Here is a 23665-nt window from a genome sequence, read left to right as displayed (position 1 = left end):
GGAAAGTCCGTTTTTCAAGGGAGACTACCGAAATTTTGGTAGAAAGTCTCGATCCTATTCTCCTTTGTTTAATTGGAGAAGAGGTTGATGTTAGTAAGTGGGCTCGGCATTGGGTGGATGTTGGAAGAACCACAGGATTAGTCACAGATTTTGAGGAATTCGGGGCGGGTCCTGTCAAAGGCTAAGTTTGCAAAATGGACTAAGGCTAACAAAATGGCGATCTTAATCATGAGGAGATCAATTTCAGAGGAGGTAAAGGGCAGCATCACAAAGTCTGAAAATGCAAAGGCATTTATTAAGGCAATAGCAGAACATTTTCAAGGCTCCAAAAAGGCTGAGATAGGTACACTAATGAGCAAACTCACATATTTGAAGTATAATGGAGCAGGATGCATAAGGACTCACATTCTGAACATAGTCGAAATTGGAAACAAACTGAAAGCTCTGCAAGTTACAATGGATGAGACGATGATGGTGCACTTTGCTCTTAACTCCTTGCCTAGCATTTATAGGCATTTAAAGACTACTTACATTGTTCAAAAGGAAATATGGACAGTGGCTGATCTAATAGGAATATGTGTGCAGGAAGAGCAAAGCATTAGAAATGATAATGCAAAGGAACATGTGAATTTGGTGCAAGATTTCAAAGGCAAGCCAAAGAAAGGATATAAATCCAAAAATGCAGACAAGAAGTAGAGGAAGGATGAAACTGCCAAAAGGACAGGTCTAGTAGGTCTGAAATGTTTTCTCTGCAAAATGTTTGGTCACATGAAGAGGGATTGTAGAAGGTACAAATGTTGGATAGACAAGCAAAAGGCTAAAGATAAGAAAAATACAGTTTCTGTGGTTTATGAATCTAATTCACTTGAAATTTTATCCAAACCATGGTGGTTAGATAGTGGTGCAACAATTCATGTAACAAATTCCTTGCAAGTGTTCAAAACAAAGAGAGTGCAAAACAAGGATGACTTGAAGGTGTTTGTGGGAAATGGAGAAAGAGTTAAAGTAGATTTTATTGGTTTAGTAAGTCTTGAGTTGCAATCTGGATTCTTTTTGGAATTAGTTAATGTCGTTTATGTTCCTACTATGACAAGGAACCTTTTATCAGTTAGTAGGCTTGCAAGATCAAACTTACAGTTTGAGTTTGATGATTTTGGTTTCTCCATTTCAAGAAATAAAAGAGTTGTTGGTAATGGCATGATTGTTGATGGAATGTTTCGTTTGAATTGCAAACCAAAACAAGGCACTGAAATGATAAATGTAATAAGCACAAAACAGTAAAGCAATTCAGAATCATATACTCTTTGGCACAAGAGACTAGGACATATCTAAAAAGAAAGACTGAATCTCTTAAGCAAGCAATCTATGTTATCACCACTTAACCACCATGAAAGGGATAAAACATGTATTGAATGTGCAAAAGGGAAGATGACAAACCTCAAAAAGAAAGAAGTTATAAGGAGTGAAAAATCACTTGAGTTGACACACACTGATATCTGTGGCCCTTTTCCAATCAACACTCATAATGGCTACATATATTTTATAACCTTTACTGATGATTTTTCTAGATATGGATATGTGTATCTAATAGCAGAAAAATCGAAGGCATTGGACATGTTTAAGATTTACAAAGCAGAGATTGAGAACCAACTGGATTCGAAAATCAAGGTAGTAAGATCAGATAGGGGAGGAGAATTCTATGCACTACTACAAAAAACACTTTGCGCGACGAAATTAGTTTGTTGCGCAAAGATCGTGAAGAAAGGGTTTGCGCGACGAAAAATATTCTTTGTTGCGCAGAGCTACTTTTCGCGACGAACGATAACAACTTTGCGCGACGAATACTAATGTCGCTCAAAGCTACTTTGCGCAATGAATCTTAACCACTTTGCGCGAAGAATCCTAACTACTTTGCACGACGAATCCTAACTACTTTGCACGACGAAACCCGAATAATATCTACTTTGCGCGACGAACCTTAACTACTTTGCACGACGAAAGTTAACGTCGCGCAAATATACTTTGAGCGATGAATCCTAATGTCGCGCAAATCTTTGCGTGATGAAATATTCAATTTTTAAAATTTTTGTTTTAAAATTTTTTTTTAATTAAAATAAACTAGTTTAATAGTTTGCGCGATGAAATATTTTGTCGTGCAAGGTTTTTGGCATTTTGTTTTATTATTTCTCTTATATCAATTTCATTATATTAATTTTTTTAAATTTAATTTAATTGTATGATTTTTTTTAATTACTTTAATTTAAATTGACATATTCAAAATAAAATTACATATGAAAAATAGTTGTCAAATTATCCAATATATATAATATTCAAAATGTACACATAAATTAACAAAGTACAATAATAAAATCTACAAGCCTATTGTGGTGGTAGTGGCGGAGGATATGTTTCGATAGCGTCCAAATCCTCAACTTTAGCCGTCAAAGTCTCGATGATTCCCTACAAAAAAACAAATATTTTCAAATAACAAAAACAATACCATAAAATAATAACAAAAAATTGGCATAAACTCAAAACTAACTCCAAAAACACATATTAATGAAAAAAATTTAAAATTTGGAGAGAATATACCTTTTGGCAAGATTTTGAATGAGTGAGAATGAGAGGGAGAAGTGAGTGTGAGTGAATTAGAGAAGATAGTGAGAGAGAGATGAAAGAGTGAGTGAGAGTGAGAGATGATGAAAAGAGAGATAAGAGAGTGAGTGAGAATGAGAGATAGTGAAGAGAGAGATGAGAGATTAAGTGAGAGGAGTGAGTGTGAGAGAAAGGGTAGGATTTGGGGAGAGGGAAAGAGAGAGGAGAGGTAAGAGTAGAAGACATTGAGAAAATGGTGGAGGAGTTATTTTGGTTTTAAAAACCGTATCACTTTGCGCGATGAAAATAATATATTGGTCGTGCAAAGTCTTTAAAAAAAATTCCCATTTTTGGTGCCCGCCCAAATTTTTAGAGTATACTTTGCGCCCAAATTTTAAAATATTTACACTAGTGGATACCGCAAAATCTTATGTTATATTTAATAAAAGTATAAATAAACTCTTAATTGTTGGTGAATATATTATTTTGATGGCATACGCATTCTATGAAACTAGTTTCAACAATCCAACCGTCAAACTTGTTTTTTTATACTTCGAGATCATATAGACCAAAAATCAGAAAGAAAAAAAAACATTCAGAGATCAAGTAAAGGGACAAAACATTTCGACGGTTATAAACGAAAAATCAAGATTTAACGGTTATTTCAACTTTGATTTTGATGATTTTTTACAGCTACACTCCTTGACCCTATATGAATACAATGACTACATTCGATCGTCAATTTAAAATATTTACACTAGTGGATACCACAAAATCTTAAGTTATATTTAATAAAAGTATAAATAAACTCTTAATTGTTAGTGAATATATTGTTTTGATGGCATACGCATTCTACGAAACTAGTTTCAACGATCCAACCATCAAACTTGTTTGTTTATACTTCGAGATCATATACGCCAAAAATCGGAAGAAAAAACATTCAGATTTTCCCCCGTCTTTGAAAACCTTTTCTCTCATTAACAAGTGTCGTCTTTTAAAACATGCTTAAAAAAGGCCACTTAAGTGAATTCGCGCTCGACAAATTTTCAGATTTTCCCCCGTCTTTGAAAACCTTATCTCTTCCTCCTTGAAACCCTCCTGAGCTCTCTAAAACACCCTCATGAAAAGTTTGATTTGAAAGTCACCTAATCTCTCAATACCCTTCTATATCTTGCTAGTGAATTCTGGATTAGTCTCTTTGCATTTCTGGTATGTTCTTTGTCTCCCTAATTTTAGATTTTCTGTCTCTCTTGATTTGTTTGGTTTGTTTACATATATATTTTTTTATTTCTGGTTTCTTTTTAGATTTTCTGATTTGGTTCTCAGGAGATGAGGAGGAAGCTTGCAGATTTATAACTTTTTATTTTGCAGGTTTTCTATGTGAGTCGTATGTTTTTTTGTTGTTGAAAATTTGTTACCTTCTCTTTTCAACATCATTTTATTTATATATTTTTCCTTTTAAAGGTTCTCGATGGTCTTTTTTATGCTCATTTTACAAGTTTTCTATGGAAATATGATCCAATGGTAAAATTTCTCTTCCACCTAATTTTATATGTTTATAATCTTAGCTTTTTTTCTCTCTCTGTCATTTTGATTTATTTACAGGGATGATGGAGGAGACTTCAGTTGTGCATCATTTGTATGTTTGGATGAGGAAGGCTTGGATTAGGAGTACGTAGGTCTTATTAGGAAAAGATTGTACTACTTAATTGGTTATTAATTATGTTTGTTGTAGAATAAAGATTGGTTAACTATGTAATAACTATTGAATCTTCAAGTTTTATGAAAGAAACTATTTTTGAGTGTATATATTCATTAATAAAGCATTATGGTTGGTTTTCCAGTTAAAATCGTTGTATAGCATCATATGAAATCAAAAAGAACTAAAATGTAGCAGTTTGGGAACTTATTAGACGACGGTTTTCATAATAAATCATGGTCTTTACAAATAATTAACGACGGTTTTTATAAACCAACCGTTGGCTTTATAGATAAGTAACGACAGTTTTTATAAAATAATTGTCGTCTTAACCTACAATCCATGACGGTTTTAATAAAATCGTCGTCTTTCCTCCTATAATTAAGGATCTTTACCTCTAAACAATGATGATTTTCTTTAAAAACCGTCGTCTTTACAAATAAACAACGACGGTGAAAAGCCATCGTAGTTTGACACCCAAAAAGATGGCGGTCGATTTAACGACGGTTTTCAAAGCATTACAACAACGGTGGATCCCCGTCGTCTATTTCGTTTTTTGTAGTAGTGAAACTGTATATTCGATTATTATATTTGAGATATTACAACCTATATTTATACCCAAACTATAAGATATCTTCCTAGTGGTTACAATGAAACGGAAAACCCATTATATCCTAATAAAGGCTAATAACAACATAACAGCTAAAACACTAATGTATTGTCATTGAAGACCCTTAACTATGGTAACTCCTGTAACCCCCTAATACTCCCCCACAAACTTGACGCCGGAGAGGTGACAAGTTTGGAAATAAGACTTGAAAAGAAGGAATATAAGAAAGAGGAGGAATGGAAACAAAAGAAAATTCATCACATGGAAAGCAGAAAGGGATGCATGCGGAGAGAAAAGAAGGAATATTTGAAGGGAATAAAGGGGTTAAGAGAAGATGCAGCACAACAGTAGAGGATGGGAGGTGAAACCAACTTGGGACACAGAGAAAAGAAAACGAGAGCATGGGCAAGTTTGAATTTCAAAGCACCATAGAAACAATAAGGTATGGGGAAGAAAACCACGGGAGAACAGAGAAGTAATAAAGAAAAGATTATTACAAGAGGATAGAGGCCCTTATAGATTAAAATAAAGAGGGATGATTGACCCAAAAAAAAAAACAATAATAAGAAATAAAGGAGGAAACCAAGTGAGATAGAGAAAGGAAAAGAGAGTGTGGGCAAAACACATAGAGAGAAAATCCTTTCAAAATAAAGATGGAAAAAGGAGAGAAAAAGAGGAGAAAAGTGAACACCCATCAAAAGGAGAAAGTAGCCAAGAGAGGGAGAGAGAACACAAGATGTGAAGGAGCGCATGGGCTCATGAAAGGAAGGAAACTCAAGATGCGAGAGACAACCCATTAATAGGAAAGGAAACTTAAGATGCCAGAGACAACCCATGATGAGGAGAGAGAAAACACAATTGAGAAGAAGAGAAGAGAATACCCCAGTAATATAAAAGAATTATAAAGAAAAGAAGACAATACCAGTAACAGAGTAGAAGGAAGGCAGCGTAAAAGAGCAACGAAGAAGACATAGACCAGCAGTAAAATCAAAGAAAGAGATTGGGCTTAAGAGGGGATGAGTCATGAGAACACCGGTTGAGCAAAGATAGAGCGTGAGAGGCTGATAGCAACACAGGGGACAGGGCTTGAGTGGCCGATACCAAGTCGGCAACACAGGGGAAGAAACATGGGCTGTGCAAAGGGAACACCGGCAATGTCGCACGGCAAAGAAAGCTCGGTGAGCGTTGACGAGGCTCACAGAGGAAAGAGAGACGGCTCGGTGAGCGATGACAGGCAGCATCAACAAACAAGGGGAAAGTAGGGAAACCTCGATAGAGAAACCATCAGAAATACATGAGGCAAGCATTGACAAGGCTCGCAGAGGGAAGAGAGACAGCTCGGCGAGAGAGACGGCGCGAGGGAGACAAAGAAGTGGACAAATATTTCAAGAGAATGAGAGAAACTAACAATAGAGAGGTGTGGTCTTTGAGGGAAAAACAGAGATATGGCCATCATGCCAAGAGACGGACATGGATAAGGAGTGGGACTAGGTATCTGAGGAGTGGAAGAGGCACTAGGCTGTGGAGGAGAGGGAAAAAAAAATCATCTTTGAGAAGAGGAGAGGAAAAAGGACTATACAGAAACAAACACTCTTACAGGTGATGAGTGCCAACGACTCTCAATGTTGGCAGTTGGAGAATCGCTAATCGGCGTTAGCCATTAGCTCTGATACCATGTAGAAACTGTATATTAGATTATTATTTTTGAGATATTACAACCTATATTTATACCCAAACTATAAGATATCTTCCTAGTGGTTACAATGAAACGGAAAACCCATTATATCCTAATAAAGGCTAATAACAACATAACAACTAAAACACTAATGTATTGTCATTGAAGACCCTTAGCTATGGTAACTCCCGTAACCCCCTAACAAGGAAGCATGCTAATTCAGTGGGTACATTTTATTAGAGTTTAAATTCTTCTTATTTATTTATCAAGTTTATCGTTTATATATTTTCACGGCAGTTCCCTTGTGTTAAAGCAAATGCTCAAGGTTTTGGAAGCCTGGAAGCCAAATCTGCCAACCTAGCTAGTTCTCCCAACATTCAAGCGAATTCTGCAAATTGTAAAGCTAAATCTTTCAACCTTCAATCCAAATCTAAATCGGCCAACCATAAAGCTATTAAGAATGATGCTCTTAAAGCCTCTTCGGCCAACCATAAAGCTAAATCTGCCAACCTTCTATCCAAATCGGTTAACCTTGAGGCCTTTTCTACTTACCATCATGGTAATTCTGCCAATCTTCAAGGGAAAAAGTGCAAACTACTACATTGGACAAGAAGTGGAGAAGCATGTTGCACTTGCTGAAATTTCATCCACAAACCCTCAAGATAATGTGCACTTTGTGCCACTTGGACCAGATTGTTGGAAAGTTTGGGTCCTTGAAGTACTTGTAGGAGGCCAACCCTTATTTCGGCCAACACGTGAATTTTTTCTTATTGAAGTTCAATTAACATTTTAAAAGAGTTAAATGGAGTTATAAAGTTTATAGAGTTCAACATATTTCAATTGATTTCTATAAACTCCACATAGAGTTTGATTGAATTCCTAGATTGATTTTAATGGTGTTTGTTAGAGTTTTATCATAGATTTTAAAAGAGTTGATTAGAGTTCTAAAATGTTCTCTTTTTTTTTTTTTTTTTTTTTTGGGGCTGTTTATCGTTTTTCTAGATTTTCAAAAGAGAAAAGTATCTTTTGAAAAACATTTTGTAAAACGTCCAAACCATATACATCCAAAGAAAATGAAAAAAGTGCATCTATTTTCCTTTTTGTTTTGGCATGGACTAGATATACATAGATATTGTACCCCAAAAAAAAAAAAAGATGACTATAGATCGATGAAGAAGCTATCATCTATATATGATATGATGCATAGAAACACAAAAAAAAAAAAAAAAAAAAAAAAAAAAAAAAACCAGCACCTGAAAAAAAATTAATAATAACAGCAACCAAAAATAATAATAATAACAGCAACCCTTGACAAGCACACACGTTTTGATATATGCTACTGTTCGATGACTATAGATTGCTGAAAAGGGCTTTGGTCGAACAGATTGACAAACATACACGTTATATGACACATATATATATGCTACTGTTCATATATGAAAGAGGAGATTTGTTCATATATGCTACGTTATATGATCCATCCATATATGAAAACGTGAAAAGAGGAGATTTTTTACCTTCACTTGACAAGCACACACGTTCGAGGACTGGAAAGCGTAGAGCACGTTCAAAGTTTCTAGGGTTGACATAAGATTTGTCAGGGCCTTTTGTATCTATACTTACCACTTTAATTTCTAATGAAATCGGGCAACTTATTAATTCCATCAAAATAAATTACTTTTTGAATACACCTAAATTTTGTTTGACTTTTAAAAAGTCATAATTGAATACACCTAGATTTTGATATATTTTTTTAATATCAATTGAAATCTGAATTGAATACACCCAAACTTTTACAAACTCTTTTAAAATCTAAATTGAATACACCTAAACTTTTAAACTCTTTTAAACTCTTTTAAAATCTTAATTGAATACACCAACTGCATGGCCAATCAAGTTCATCTCCTTCGACTAGCTCTTGATTGAGGTAACCATTATATTAATTTGTAATGAGGTTTTTCCTTTAGCAAATTACAATGGTTAAGTTGGTAAAATGAGTTTTCAAACAAAATGCAGGTGGCAGATCAAGTGTGAGTTTGATTCTTTGTTAGATGATGTCTACTGTCAGTGCTGTCATGAGGTTTTTGCATAGGTTACGTTGTAGGTTTGGCAGCACTATTACGAGTGAATGAGTTGGAGGCTGTGTACAAGTTAATTGTAAATTTGGCAGCACAATTATGTGTTTCTTTAATACTTTAGAGAGTTTTGTATTTGGAATTGATTATGATTAGTATAGTTTTCAATGAAATGGTTCTTTCTTTCAAGTTTGGTTGCAATACTACTTTTCGTTTTGTGAAATTTTGTATCCAGGGAAGTAATAGATGATATAAGTATATTGTAAATATGAAACAGGAGCAGGCAGGGAATTTATAATTTGTCAAAAATATTTAAAGTTAAACACAGCGTGCACTGAACGTCTTAAATGAGAATTAATTACTCTTTTACGGCGCGCAAAGTGTGTCGTAATTGCTTTAACTGAATTCAGGCTCATAGGGAACGTCGTCTTAAATTTTTATTACGACGTTCATGCACGCCATGATTGAGGAACACTATTTACGACGGGGGCTTTTATTGCTTGCGTGTTTCTCATCATGAATGATAAGATGTGTTCTGGTATATAGGGTGTATTTAGTTAATTTTACATTTTGATTTAAATATTAGGGTGTACTTAGATCATAAAGTGTACTCAGTTAATTTTAGGGTTCATTTATCTCTAGATAAAAACTAATTAATTAGTTTTAAGAGTAAAGTTGTACAGTAATTAATTGATGAATTTGATAGAATGTAACGAAAGATTAGCTTTGAAGTATGGGGAATAATTAGGGTGAGATTGAAGGTTGCCGTGGAAACCTAATATACGGAGATGGAAACATAATATAAGGAGCTTAAACATATTGGACCCCTTCAACCATTATCAATTGATTTTGGATTGAATGCTCGCATTCTAATTAACATGATATCAGGTTGACAAACAAAAATATGATTATGTCATCTTAAATCCAAGTCGGCACGATGCCTAGCTAGTTCATTTATAATAATAAAAAATACCAAACTCTATATCCCTAGGTTGTTAGTATGGGGAGACTATAAAGGAAAAAAAACTGTACACACGATCCACACTCTAGAGATTCTATATAATTTTAGAATAGATAATTAATTAATGCCTAGCTAGTTCATTTATAAAAAAAATACCGAACTCTATCTCTAGGTTGTTAGTATGGGGAGACTATAAAGGAAAACAAACCGTACACACGATCCTCTCTAGAGATTCTATATATATAATTTTAGAATAGGTAATTAATTAATGTCTAGCTAGTTCATTTATAAATAAAAAAACCGAACTCTATATTCCTAGGTTGTTAGTATGGGGAGACTATAGCTAGCCCATTAATTAATTATCTATTCTAAAATTATATAGAATCTCTAGAGATGATCGTGTGTACGCTTTGTTTTCCTCTATAGATGAGTTCTAGAGATGATCGTGTGTACGCTTTGTTTTCCTCTATAGATGAGTGCTGCTATTTCCACCCACCTGTCATATTTTCCCACCCACTTTATCTTTAAAAATTTAAAGACAAATTTACTCCTTTGTAAAATGACTTCTAAGGACTTAGGAAAAAATCTCAACACACCTATAACCTCCGCAGCCTTCAACGTCTTATGACTCTTATCAATGTTCTCATGTGCTTTCCGGAAAAAATGTGTACCATCCAATATTCAAACAAACCCAAAATTGTGAAAGAAATTCAAAATCCCAACATTTCCTGAGAGATCTGCTGTTTGGTCACTAAGAAATTAAAAGAAAAAAAAAAATCAAAAAGCTCTAAAACCCATATTTGATTCTATTAAGAAAAGTAAAGGCCAAGTCAAACTCAAAGTAATCCATAACTATTGGTTCCATATTCTTGTTGAATAAGATTTTATGGCGACCCAAACAGAAAGTTACACCGTGAAAGTCTACAAAAGTCAATGTGATTCCCAGTGAATATGATTTCCGAGTTTCTGATGAGTGGCTGGACAAAAAATCTACAAAAGTCATCGCTAGTTTTGTGATCATTTCCAGCAAGAACGTAATCTGTTGAGGAGCGTAAAACCCCAACTAAATCAACGTGATTGATTATGAATATTGATCATTGACCTGTACAGATATTTAGTTTATTTCCTTCCTTTTATATAGGCGTGTACATTAAGGAATAGCTCATTTAGGCTAGTTTTCAGCATCTTAACTGGCTATTGTATTTGTATAAAGGTGTTGTACCCCATTCTGAAATATTAATCAATATACGAATTACCAATTCTATTATAATCTTTACCAGTTTTAATGCAATCAAATTCTTGCACAAAGCCAAAAATCAAATTGGTCAATGCGACCGCTTGGAATTATTTTATGTTTTATTTATTATTTAGAATTTGGTGTAGCTAGTACACGAAAGTGTATACCATGATTTTTTTTTTAGCTTTCGTGTAGGGTTAGTGGATGATTCAATGAGAACTTCCCCCATAAGTTTATTGGCCGGTGATTAATAAGTCCTCATTGAGAACTTCCCCCACAAGAAGGTCACTGCTGATCCAGCTTCCACGTTATTCTATTTTATTTTGTATATATGATCGAAAAGTGGAAAGCTACTATGCATGCATCACGAAGTTGAAGCTACTATGCATTCTTTCATCCCTTATCATCATATAGAACCCTTTCAGTGGCGGACCCAGCATCTTCTCAAAGTATTACATTATAATATTTATTTATGTAGCAATATTATATATTTATATAACTATTTATTTTATGAACACAAAATACATTTGTGAGGGAAGACAAACTAAGTTATTTATGGGTCTTGATATTTTGTCAACTTTGAGGCCTTGATATTTTGAATAAGGGAAATTTGGGTTAAAATCTTGAAGGTTTTATTTATTTGTTAGCCAAAATGTCTTATTTATTGTAGCTTACATGGTTGAAGAAGAAATTTAAGTGTTGGCTCTATGTAGGTCTGCCAAAAGAAATCAATGACATTCTCTCGATATGATATTATAGTTGAACAAACTTTTTTTTTTCTCATCTATCTCTCACTCTCTGTGTTATATATATAGGTGTTGATACATGTAGAACCACCCCCTCAAAATTAATCAAACACAACCTTTTTCTTACTAATTAACGCTATCGAGTTGCTTATGGAAAGATTAATGAAGGTTGAAGTTGAAGTGATCTCCAAAGAGATTATCAAACCATCTTCTCCAACCCCTGACCCTCTTCGCCACTACCAATTCTCCTTTCTTGATCAAATAGCTCCCCAAGTCTACAACCCTTTGCTCCTCTTCTATGAACACAATGCCAAGACACAATTCAACATCACTGAAATCTCCAACCACCTCAAGAACTCATTATCCGAGGTCTTAACCCTTTTCTACCCTCTAGCCGGACGTATCGAGCACAACCAGTTCATACATTGCAACGACGAGGGCATCCCTTTCGTCGAAGCTCGAGTACTGGATTGCACACTCTCTGATGTTCTCAACAACCCTATCCCTGGTGAGCTCAACAAGTTCATGCCCTTCGAACTTGATGATATTACCAATTCATTGCCCTTAGGGGTCCAGCTCAACATATTTCAATGTGGAGGCTTTGCAATTGGTCAATGCATTTCTCACAAGATTGCTGATGGGTTGTCGTATTTCACGTTCAGCAAAATTTGGGCAGCTATTGCTCGTGGAGACAAAGCAACATAAACCCTCCAGAGTTTATTTCATCCACACTCTTCCCACCAAAGGAGTTTAATATTGCATATGATGGCGGCGTTGGCATCACAAGGGACAGGGTAACAAAGCGGTTTGTGTTTGATGCCTCTAAAATAGAGAACCTCCGAGCAAGATATGAACACAATATGCACTTGAAGAAACGCCCAACACGTGTTGAAACCTTATCCTCTTTTGTATGGAGTCGGTTTGTGGCGGCTACAAAGGATTGTACCATGAATAAGTTGTATAGGGTAGTCCATGCTGTGAACTTGCGTCCGAGGTGTGATCCACCATTTCCTCAAAGTTCATTTGGAAATCTTTTTAGTATCTCCATGACAGGTCCACTGCAAATTCCAAGTAGTGGTGGTGGTGGCGATGAAGAATGTGGTCACGGCATGTTGATCCCGGTGGTACGAGAAGCAATAGGCAAGATAGACAATGAGTACGTGAAGAAATTACAAAAGCAAGGTGATGAGCACTTGGGTATGATGAAGAAACAAAGTGATAGTTTTAAGAGAGGAGAGATGGGTACGTTACTAACTTTAGTAGCTATTGTAGATTTCCTCTTTATGACAATGATTTTGGTTGGGGGAGGCCTACATGGGTCGGCTCACCGGCACTCACCTACAAGAACCTTGTGCTTTTCATGGACACTAAAGAGGGTGGTGGAATTGAGGCATATGTTAGTTTGGAGGAGGAAGTCATGGCTAAGTTTGAATGTGATAGCGAGTTACTCTCCTATGTTGCTCCAACCGGTCGGGTGCTGCTAAGCTAAGGAAATAAATTTCCCCGTGTGTAACGATATGTTTGTGTTACAAATTTCCCTATATAACTAATAAGTCTGTTCACTTTAATTGTGATTCACAAATTCTGCGGCATGTATTATAATAAGAATCATTTACGGTGAAGATTCATTAATATCAGCTAAGATTTGGGTGAAGATTCATTCATATCACAAATTCACAAATACTATTACACAAGTTTCCAAAACTAACTCCACATGAATGAGAAAAGCTAATGACACATAAACACAACAAGTCTCCCCCTGGTGGTTAATTGGGTGCAAAGTAATTGTTGTTGACAACTATCTTGAAATATCGATACGCGGTATTTTTCTAATCAGTCAACCAGCTTGATATATTTATCTATTTCTAAGTGCTGGCATGAGTCATGAGCTACGTAGTTTGGGCTAGAAGAAATGGAGGCTTATGTTAGCTTGGAGGAGGATGTCATGGCCAAATTTCGTTAACCTAATTCGGTTTTTGAAAAAATATATTGGCTAATAAAAGTATATTATTAAGAAATTGAAATCATTATAAATCTCAGACTATTCTATTTTCTTTATAGGCAACGCAACATATACATATACTTTTTCAGTCCAATTTCAGAGAAAAATATTATGTTATTAGGGTATGTTTACTTTATTATCTCATGCTTTAATCTTTTCAGCTATTCGAAAATTAAACAAAGACGTGCTTTATCTACCAAAAGAAAAAAAAAACCAAACGGGGATTAGTCTGGGTTGTGGTTAAGGCTTAAAGGTGCCACCCATAGTTGGGGCCCATCCAGGACCACCTCGTGGTTCAGACCAAAAAAAAAAAAAAAAACCAAAGATTTCATTTGTTTGTGGTGATTGAATAAAGACTTCCTACCATTGGTGGAGAAGTCGGAATGTTCCCCTCTGCTGGTGCACACAACATGTTTGACGAAATGCCTCAAAGAGGCCTTCTATTTGCTGCGCTGCGTGCCTGTTTTATTTATTTATTAATGTCCTGGTCCAAATGACGTCGTTTTGGACCAGGCAAAAGAAAAAAAAACAAAACAAAACGAGAACATACAATACAACAGACATAGCAACCACTACTAAAAAAACTCACACTACCTACTGATTATGATTTGTCCCCTAAGTTGATTTTTGAGACAATTATTTGTCTCCACTAGCAATAGAGACTATGCAGCCACCATTGTTGTATCAGTGTCCTAGTTTGGCGTTGCTATTGGTTATAGGGCACCATTTAGTGAGTCAGTCCTTCCCTATTTTCCCTTAAAGAAATACATTTTTAAGATACAAGCCATTCATTTAAGCCAAGCCATGTTGAATGGCTTCAAGTTTGCCTACTGATATTGGAATGGTTTCTTTTAAAATAGGGACGCATCAATCACATAGTGAGCCATCTTGTACTATTCACGTTGCGTATCAGTCCTCAACGTATCATTAACTCATTAATAAAATTATTTATATAATACAGTTAAAGCCATCAGTCCCCATTCACAAATATTAGTTTTTTAAAAAAAAGTGCACTAATTTGAAATTAGTGCACTTTCAATATTGATTTCTATTTAATAATTTATAATAATAATAAATAAATAAAAGAATTTTGGATGAAATAGTCCAATATATTTGCTCCTCACCAAGTCTCAACATCTCCATTTCAGGTTGCTCATTTTTCTTCCTCTATTCTTCATTTTGCACCGTTTGCTCCTCAAGTGCTCCTCGCATGGTCTGTGCCTCTCTTCATACCCCTCTTTGCTAAGTTACTATCCCATCCCAAGCACCTCAACCCATGACACCCCAGCTCCAAATCTTCTATGTTTCTTCAATTCGTTTACTAAAATCAGCCTGCCCAAAATGCTTATATCAATAGAAAATGGAGGCGGCTTGAAATTTTAATTAGTTCAAACATCTCTAACTTTAAACTTTAGAACAAACTGATATATAATTTGGCAGCTGATAAGTACCTTTGATTGTAGCATTATCCCATCCTTGTAGAATGCTACCAATTGTAGCAGCAATGGCCACCATCACAGCTCCCCTCATCTTTTCACCAATGAATAAACAAGACCCCCAATATCAAACAAACTTGAAAGGAAAAAGTACTCACATAAATCAAAATTAATAAATCATTTCCACCTAAGATAGACCCAAATCTAACTAACTCATAAGTAACCATTGTTACAACCCAAAACTCAAGTGTAAGATCAAGGAAAAAAAAAAGGAAATTAAAAGAGCATACAAACAGCACAAAACAAAACTTTGAAACCTTGATGCTAGTTCTGAAATAAACATTGAGGCTGAACAAAACCAAGAAATAATAGAACTTAAATTTACAACATGCTTCAAAACCAAACAATTGATACAAAAATAGAAGCAATCAGGAAATCCAACACAACATCAGCTCAAAAGAAGACATGTGGAACTAATTGGTGTAATTTTTTTTATTAAATTCCAAGTTCAAAAAGTGTTTCAAACTATTAATAATAGTTTCATATGTTGCAGAAATCTAAAATTTAAGTTGGCTTGATATTCCACCAAATATTTCATACAACTTAGATTGGATTTTCAAGAAACTATGTTTAAAAGAAACTTGGACATATCTAAAATGAAATTCAAAAACCAATAAAATAAATATGCAAGTAATAAGAAGAATCCAACCATTTCTGCTTACCCCTTCACTGAAAGATTTCTATACACTTCAACAAAATAAACACCAGTAGATAAGCCAACCACAACATACACTACAACTAGTGTTGACCCAACTTTACAAAAACAACTATCGCTCACCCAAAAGTCTGAATTGTTCCAAGCTACACCAGAACATCTGTCACCACTAGATCATCAACCTAACCTTAGCAAAAAGATCTATGCACCACCAGAAATTTTTAGGAAAAAGGGAGTCAGCAAACCATGCCCAATTTTTCATAAATGAACAATGATTAAGATACATCTGAAACCAACTCTAAAAAAAAAAAAAAAAAAGAAATATATGTTCAGGCATTAACTCAAATCACATCCAGCTTTCGCAAACTACCTCTCTGACCCTTAACATTTCAATTATTTTTTTTCTTTTAGACTTTTCCTCAAACACTACCTAGGCTTTTCCTTAACATTTCAATGCATTGCATCAGAAGAGTCATAAATCATTACCTTGATTCGAACTCATCTCGCATATATCACACAAATGGCTCCATCTCTATGCGAAGGTCGAGCTATCACTAGAAAATTTGTGTGTCCATTTTCTACAAATCTAATCCTTGAGGCATTTTTTTGTAAGATCTGTCTTTGAAATCTTTGTTGGCTGTTCAAGAAAAAGTCTTCCTCATTCCACATTTGAATTCAATTCAGTTTGATGAAAGGATTTGCAGAACAACAACTCTGTTTACTTGATGGGTATTCGGATCCAAATCTTAATTAAGTTGCTCTAATCTGTGCTGACCAAATTTATAAAATTAAAAAAAAAAATTCACCTTTTGCTTTGTTTCTGTGATTAGTGTAAGATAAGATTCAACCTTGCATTTCAATTTTTGAAAGTTGCAATTTTAAAGATTGAAAGCCAATTTGGGAAATTTTGTAATTGCTTGTCTTTCACCAATTAGAGGCTCTTCTTGTGATTAGTGGCTGTATGAACCATAAAGAGTATGGTCAGCAACAAATCATGACGGTCAGATTCTAAATGTTGTCACTCTTGCACCTCCCCTAAAAAATTTCTGAATCCATCACTACTTCCTACGTGTATAAGCTTGATCACAATACAAGCATATTTAAGTCTTCAAATTTTTGGCACAACTCGATCAAGTTTGATCATTTGTAGAGAAAATTAGAATGAAGGTTGAAGTTGAATTGATCTCCATGGAGATTTAACCATATTCTCCAACCCCTCACCATCTCCACCGCTATACCAATTTTCCTTCCTTGACCAGTTAGCTCCCCCAATCTACAACCATTTGCTCCTCTTCTATGAACACAATGCCAAGACACAACCCAAAATTACTGAAATATCCAGCCACCTCAAAAACTCTTTAGCCGAGGTCTTAACCCTTTGCTACCCACTAGCGGGCATTCCCTTTCTTGAAGCACAAGTCAGTGAAAACTTTCTGATTTCCACAACAATCCAATTCTTGATGAGCTCAACAAGTTCCTCCCATTTGAACCTGATGATATTATTAATGAGTTTGCCTTCGGTGTCCAGCTCAACATATTTCAAGGCGGGAGGGTTTCCAATTAGCTTTTTTTTTTCTTAGAAAAAAATTAATATATATATATTTCAATTTTTTGTTTTTTGTTTTTCTAAATTAGCACTAATTATTAAAACAAAATTAATAAAAGGAAGAGGCGTGCAATTTTATGTGTTTTTTTCTTTCTAAATTAGCACTAATTATTAAAACAGTAACACTAGGGGCACCAACTTATTTACCAATTTTTTAATAACAACTGATGGAAGATAACATGGCAATCCATGTTATATGCCACATCATTCATTTTAATTCAATTTTTATGGTAAACCATTTTAATTCATTTAATTTTGATGTTTATTTCTCAAAACCATCGCTAGCCATGAACTTCTCAAGATGGTGTTGGGTTTCATGTCTGGAATTAAGTGAAAGAAGTTGCAAATTATTTTTTTGGTGAGGAGCTTATGCCCTTGGTTTGGGTTGAAAGGCCTCCGTGTTCTTTGATCAAATCTACTCTTTTATGAAGAAAAAAAACCTTGAATCTTTTAAGAAAATGTCAAATCTAATCTTTTATGAAAATTTTTATTTACTAAAATCAGATGAAAGGGCCACTATGCTGGTGATGATGACTACAAATGGATGTGATATTGGGCGGCAATGGAGGGTTATGGTGGTGGAGGATGGAGAAGGATGAGCAATGGTAGGGTTCGAGAAATAAACATATTAAAGTAAAATGAATTAAAATGGTTTATTAAAAAAATTGAATTAAATTGAATGATGTGGCATATGACATGGATTCATTTCTGCAAGAAAAAACATGTTGGACTAAAGATACTAATCATATATGTATTCTAATATTGTTTGCAAAAAATGAGACACTAAAACACAGAGACTACACCATCCAAGAAAAAAAACACGTTGGACTAAAGATATACTATCATATATATCATTCCCATGATCCAATTACGTTTTTGTGGCAACCATGAGACAATATATCAGTCTCCTTGAAGAGCAACACAAACCACAGACAATCACAATCACAGCTAAACATACACACCCTCTCATTGTTTTGTTACCAAGGTACTTGAACTTAAGCAGACGATCATGAAGGCTGAAGTTGAAGTAAGCTCCAAAGAGATTATCAAACCATCTTCTCCAACCCCAGACCATCTTGGTGCAGTTGCTTCTCCTTCATTATTATTCAGAAGAGACATGGCTATTAATTAATTCTTTGAGTATATTTTCAATAATTGACTTCCGTCAAGCGTCATGCATGAACTCATCTTTGTTTTTTTATTACTGGCCTAGGTAGGTAGTGGTGTGTGTGTAGTCAGTGGTCTCATACTAATTTATGTGTTTGCTCTCTTTTTATATGAGTTTTCCCAAAACTAACTAGTTGTTAGGTTTTGTTTAGCTAATGTTTTTAGCTTTTTTGATAAACTTGTAATCTTATATGTAATCACTTAAGTTCAAGGAATTTAAGGTAGTTTAAGTCTGCATTTAAGATGATTACAGAAGTTGAGATCAACTTTGTGTTGGAAAAATGGCTCACATTTAGTATGCAAGTGAAGGAGTGAGCGACCGGTCGCAAGGTTTGGGCGACCGGTCTTTTTTGCACAGATTCGAAACTGGAGGAATCGCAGGAAGCGACCGGTCGCAAGGTATCCGCGATCGGTCGCAATGTATCCATAAGGTATCCACGACCGGTCGCAATGTATCCGCGACCGGTCGCCAGTTTGCTGTGCTGTCTGGTTTCCTACGCGTTTTCAAGTCCTCCTTGGTGTGCTACCATTTTCTACCGACTTGCAAGGATTTTATTGTTGGAAAAATGGCTCACATTTAGTATGCAAGTGAAGGAGTGAGCGACCGGTCGCAAGGTTTGGGCGACCGGTCGTTTTTACACAGATTCGAAGGCTGGAGAAATCGCAGAAAGCGACCGGTCGCAAGGTATCCGCGACCGGTCGCAATGTATCCATAAGGTATTAGAGACCGGTCGCAATGTATCTGCGACCGGTCGCCAGTGTTGCTGTGCTGTTTTTTTCATGCGTTTTTCAAGGTGTCTTCACATGTGTCGGTTTCCTACCTAATCCCTCGGGCCTCTAAGGTGTGTTATGGGTTCTAGGAGGTCTAGCAAGGTGCTGGAAAAGCTGGAGCACCATTGAATGAGGATTGTTGACTTGTTTCAAAGAGTACCTACCTTATAGCTTTAGATAGGGTGGCTGAAGTTGCAGCTATCAATGCCTAGCCTTTGGTCTGCCCAAGTTGTGGTCCATGTTAGGTAACCAAGGGCAGAACGTGGGAGGAAAGAAGGAGTCTCTTCTGAAGTCCAAAGGCTTGTGTATTAAAGGGAAGAGGAAGCAAGACAGCAAAAGTGTGGTTAATCTCAAAGTTGTCAAGTAGCTGGGAGCTATTGTGTTCAAAGGGAGGTTATCTCACCAAGGGAGGAAGAGAGAGAGGGCAATCAGTTCAATAGAGAGCTGAGTTGAGTCTTGAGTAGTCTAGACACCAAAGGGGGGAAACACCAAGAATTGTGAGAGTGTTCACAAGTGTATCAAAGTGTTGAGCAAGGGGTGAGAGAGAAAAGAGAGCTTGGGAGAGAATAGAGTTCTAAGGGGGTTTCTTTGTAAACCAAAGTTGTAACTTATTCTTTCATTAGTGAATTTCTCAAGAGGATCACCAAGAGGATGTAGGCAATTGCTGAACCTCTAAAATACTTGTGTCACTTTGTGCTTGGTTGGTTTCTCAAGTGTGTGTGTGTGTGATTCATCCATCCTTGTGTGTGTCACAAAGTCCATCAACAACAAGATCATTAGGGGAGTGAGTGAAAGTGTTTGTCCATTTTCACAACAAGTGGTATCAGAGCTGAGTTTGAGCAGCAAGTTCTAGTGTGTTGAAGATGGCAAGTGACAAGGAAGGTGAAGAAGGAGGTAGCTCTTTGCAACAGAGGCAACCACAATCTGTCACCATGAAGGTGGAGTTGAAGCCTTTCACAGGGAAGGAGAACTTCACTCTATGGCAAAGGAGGATGAAGTCAGCCCTTACACAACAAAATCTCAGCATTGTCTTGGGAGGCAAGGAGAAGAAGCCAACAACCATGACAGATGCGGAGTGGGGTGTGCTAGATGAGTTGGCTAGAGGAGCCATCGAGAACTACATCATCGATGAGGTGCTCATCAATGTGATGCAAGACACAGCGAAGCAAACATGAGAGAAGCTCGAAGAGATGTTTGCAGGGAAGTCGCTGTACAACAAGCTCTTCCTCAAGGAAGAACTCCTAAATCTTCGGATGGAGGAGGAAGGTAATCTAATGGAGCATTTGAGCAGCTTCAATAGATGTGTTGCTGATTTGCAAAGGATGGAAGTGTTGTATGATACGGAGGATAAGGCACTCATGTTTCTAACATCCTTGCCTCCGTCTTATAAACATTTCCGAACAACGCTTATGTTTTGGGAAGAGTACTTTGAAGTTTGAGGAGGTGGTGCAAGATGTGATGACGCATCACCGGATGTCCCAACGTTCGGAGGAAAACTCTCAAGACACGGGTCTATTCGCAGGGAATCGGTCAAGCAAGCGTGAAGGCAAGAGAAGCAACGAGAGGAATTCTAAGTCTAAGGACAATGAAGGGTGCTTTGAGTGTGGGTCTAAGGATCATTGGAAGCGGAATTGTCCAATATGGAAAGAGAAGATGAAGAAAGCTGGAAGTTCAGCAAATGTATGTGATGATGACATTTGTGATGAACTCTTGACGGTTACGGAGGAGAGTAACGGGGAAGTCATGGCTAGCTCTTCGGGTAAGGGTTCAAGTTCTACTTCAAGTTGGATTTTGTGATTCCGGGTGCTCATATCATGTGTGTGCAAATAAGTTGATGTTTGACACATATGAGGAAAGGAAGTCATAGCAAGTTCTTCTTGCATGCAAGTTCATCATCAAGGGTGCTTGATTTCAAAGGTGCAGAAAGTGAAGTCAAGACAAGGGATGAGGAGGAGGATGTTGTTGAAGAGGAGCTTCTTGCCAAGGTGGTCATGGAGGAGTCTCCATTTGAGGTGGAGCTTGACACAAGGGCTGAAGAAGGAGGGCAACAACAACAAACTCACAAAGGGGTTCTACTTGAGGTGGAGCCATCATCAAGTGCAAGGTCCGGGCCCAAGGAATCCATCAAACCGTCCCTTGGTTTTGGATGGATGGACCAAGAAGTTCCAGCCACGTTTCGGAGTGCTAGAGGGAGCATGAAACGGGAAAGTTGGAGAGGTGCATAGATGAAAAGAAAGGTGTTCTTAAATCCAAGAGCAAGGAGTGCTAAGTGGGGATTTAGTGAACAAGGGTTTGGTATGTGTTTTGCGTATCAAAGGAAGTCCATGATTCAAGGTTCCAAGGAGGCAAGGAGCAACGAATTTGGCATGGGGGAACTCTTTTTTTTTGCACAAGAGGTCCAGGTTACTCAAGTCTAGGCTTGAGAGGAGCACCTTCCACCAAAGGTGCATTGAGGCAAGAGGTGTATTGCCATGGTGGAGCTCTTGGAAATTACTAGAACGATTTCTAAGAGGTTGAAGAGGTTCTAGAGGTCAACAATGGTTCATGGGGTGATTAAATGGTTCGCCAAGGTGGAGATTGTTGGAAAAATGGCTCACATTTAGTATGCAAGTGAAGGAGTGAGCGACCGGTCGCAAGGTTTGGGCGACCGAACGTTTTTACATAGATTCGAAGGCTGGAGAAATCGCAGAAAGCGACCGGTCGCAAGGTATCCGCGACCGGTCGCAATGTATCCATAAGGTATCAGAGACCGGTCGCAATGTATCTGCGACCGGTCGCCAGTGTTGCTGTGTTGTTTTTTTCATGCGTTTTTCAAGGTGTCTTCACATGTGTCGGTTTCCTACCTAATCCCTCGGGCCTCTAAGGTGTGTTATGGGTTCTAGGAGGTCTAGCAAGGTGCTGGAAAAGCTGGAGCACCATTGAATGAGGATTGTTGACTTGTTTCAAAGAGTACCTACCTTATAGCTTTAGATAGGGTGGCTGAAGTTGCAGCTATCAATGCCTAGCCTTTGGTCTGCCCAAGTTGTGGTCCATGTTAGGTAACCAAGGGCAGAACGTGGGAGGAAAGAAGGAGTCTCTTCTGAAGTCCAAAGGCTTGTGTATTAAAGGGAAGAGGAAGTAAGATAGCAAAAGTGTGGTTAATCTCAAAGTTGTCAAGTAGCTGGGAGCTATTGTGTTCAAAGGGAGGTTATCTCACCAAGGGAGGAAGAGAGAGAGGGCAATCAGTTCAAGAGAGAGCTGAGTTGAGTCTTGAGTAGTCTAGACACCAAAGGGGGGAAACACCAAGAATTGTGAGAGTGTTCACAAGTGTATCAAAGTGTTGAGCAAGGGGTGAGAGAGAAAAGAGAGCTTGGGAGAGAATAGAGTTCTAAGGGGGTTTCTTTGTAAACCAAAGTTGTAACTTATTCTTTCATTAGTGAATTTCTCAAGAGGATGTAGGCAATTGCTGAACCTCTAAAATACTTGTGTCACTTTGTGCTTGGTTGGTTTCTCAAGTGTGTGTGTGTGTGATTCATCCATCCTTGTGTGTGTCACAAAGTCCATCAACAACAAGATCATTAGGGGAGTGAGTGAAAGTGTTTGTCCATTTTCACAACATTTATGGATCACTTCTGAGTTAAAAGAAGGTTGGCAAGCAGCTGGAAAGTTTGGGAGAGCACTTTGGTTATTTGTTGATTTGTATTAAAGGTTTCTAGATATGTTGGCTAAAGGGTGCATGCATTGATGACTTACTTCCAACTTGCCTAACCTATGCTTTAGGTGGGTGGCTGAGAGTGGGAACGTGCAAGTGTTGCAGCCCTCTACTAAGACCAAGACTTATCTATGAAGAGAAGGATGCAAGGTAGAAGCAAAGGTTGACTTGTTTCAATGAGTACCTACCCTATGGCTCTAGATAGGGTGGCTGAGTTTGCAGCTATTATTGATTAGCTTTTGGTCTGCCCAAGTTGTGGTCCAAGTCTGGAATCCAAGGGCAGAACGTGGGAGAACAAGATGGAGCCTTCTCCAAGGTCCAAAGGCTTGTCTATTAAAGGGAAGGGGAAGCAAGACAGCATGTGTGGCTTAATTGCCCAAGGGTGGAGAAGTTCACCCAAGGGTGGACAAGTTCACCAAGGGGTGGCTTGGTTCACCAAGGGGTGACTTAACTCACCAAGGGAGTGCTCTTCATTCCTCAAGGGGTGTGGTTAATCTCAGGTGGTCAAGTAGCTGGGAGCTATTGTGTTCCAATGGAGGTTATCTCACCAAGGTGTGGTTAAGTTCATCAAGGGATGGTCTTTATTCTCCCAGGGGTGATTAAGTTCACAAAGGGTGAGGGTAATTGTAATACCATCAAGGGTGTTTTAATCATCAAGGGAGAAAGTGTTGTAGTCATG

At 37.1% G+C, this 23665-nt stretch overlaps 1 protein-coding gene, 1 long non-coding RNA gene and 1 pseudogene across 2 annotated transcripts; 2 read left to right on the top strand and 1 right to left on the bottom strand.

The window, feature by feature from the left end:
• Positions 1 to 213: 213 nt before the first annotated feature.
• LOC148297781 (uncharacterized) lies at positions 214 to 696 on the top strand. The gene has a single exon (XM_088248255.1). It carries the CDS (start codon positions 214 to 216, stop codon positions 694 to 696), a length of 483 nt encoding a protein of 160 aa, XP_088104381.1.
• Positions 697 to 11673: 10977 nt separating this feature from the next.
• On the top strand, positions 11674 to 13228 carry LOC110772666 (stemmadenine O-acetyltransferase pseudogene; annotated as a pseudogene).
• Positions 13229 to 14523: 1295 nt separating this feature from the next.
• Positions 14524 to 16271, bottom strand: LOC110772689 (uncharacterized). The gene is made up of 3 exons (XR_015835450.1): positions 15875 to 16271; positions 15052 to 15130; positions 14524 to 14932 (listed from the first exon to the last, which is right to left on the bottom strand). It is a non-coding gene; the product is annotated as an uncharacterized LOC110772689 (long non-coding RNA).
• Positions 16272 to 23665: the final 7394 nt, after the last annotated feature.

This window comes from Prunus avium, chromosome 1 (assembly GCF_965620075.1).
Source record: "Prunus avium chromosome 1, drPruAviu1.hap1.1, whole genome shotgun sequence".
NCBI classification, from domain to species: Eukaryota; Viridiplantae; Streptophyta; class Magnoliopsida; order Rosales; family Rosaceae; genus Prunus; species Prunus avium.
The sequence above is the reverse complement of the archived record's forward strand: the minus strand, read 5'-3'. Positions and strand labels throughout refer to the sequence as shown.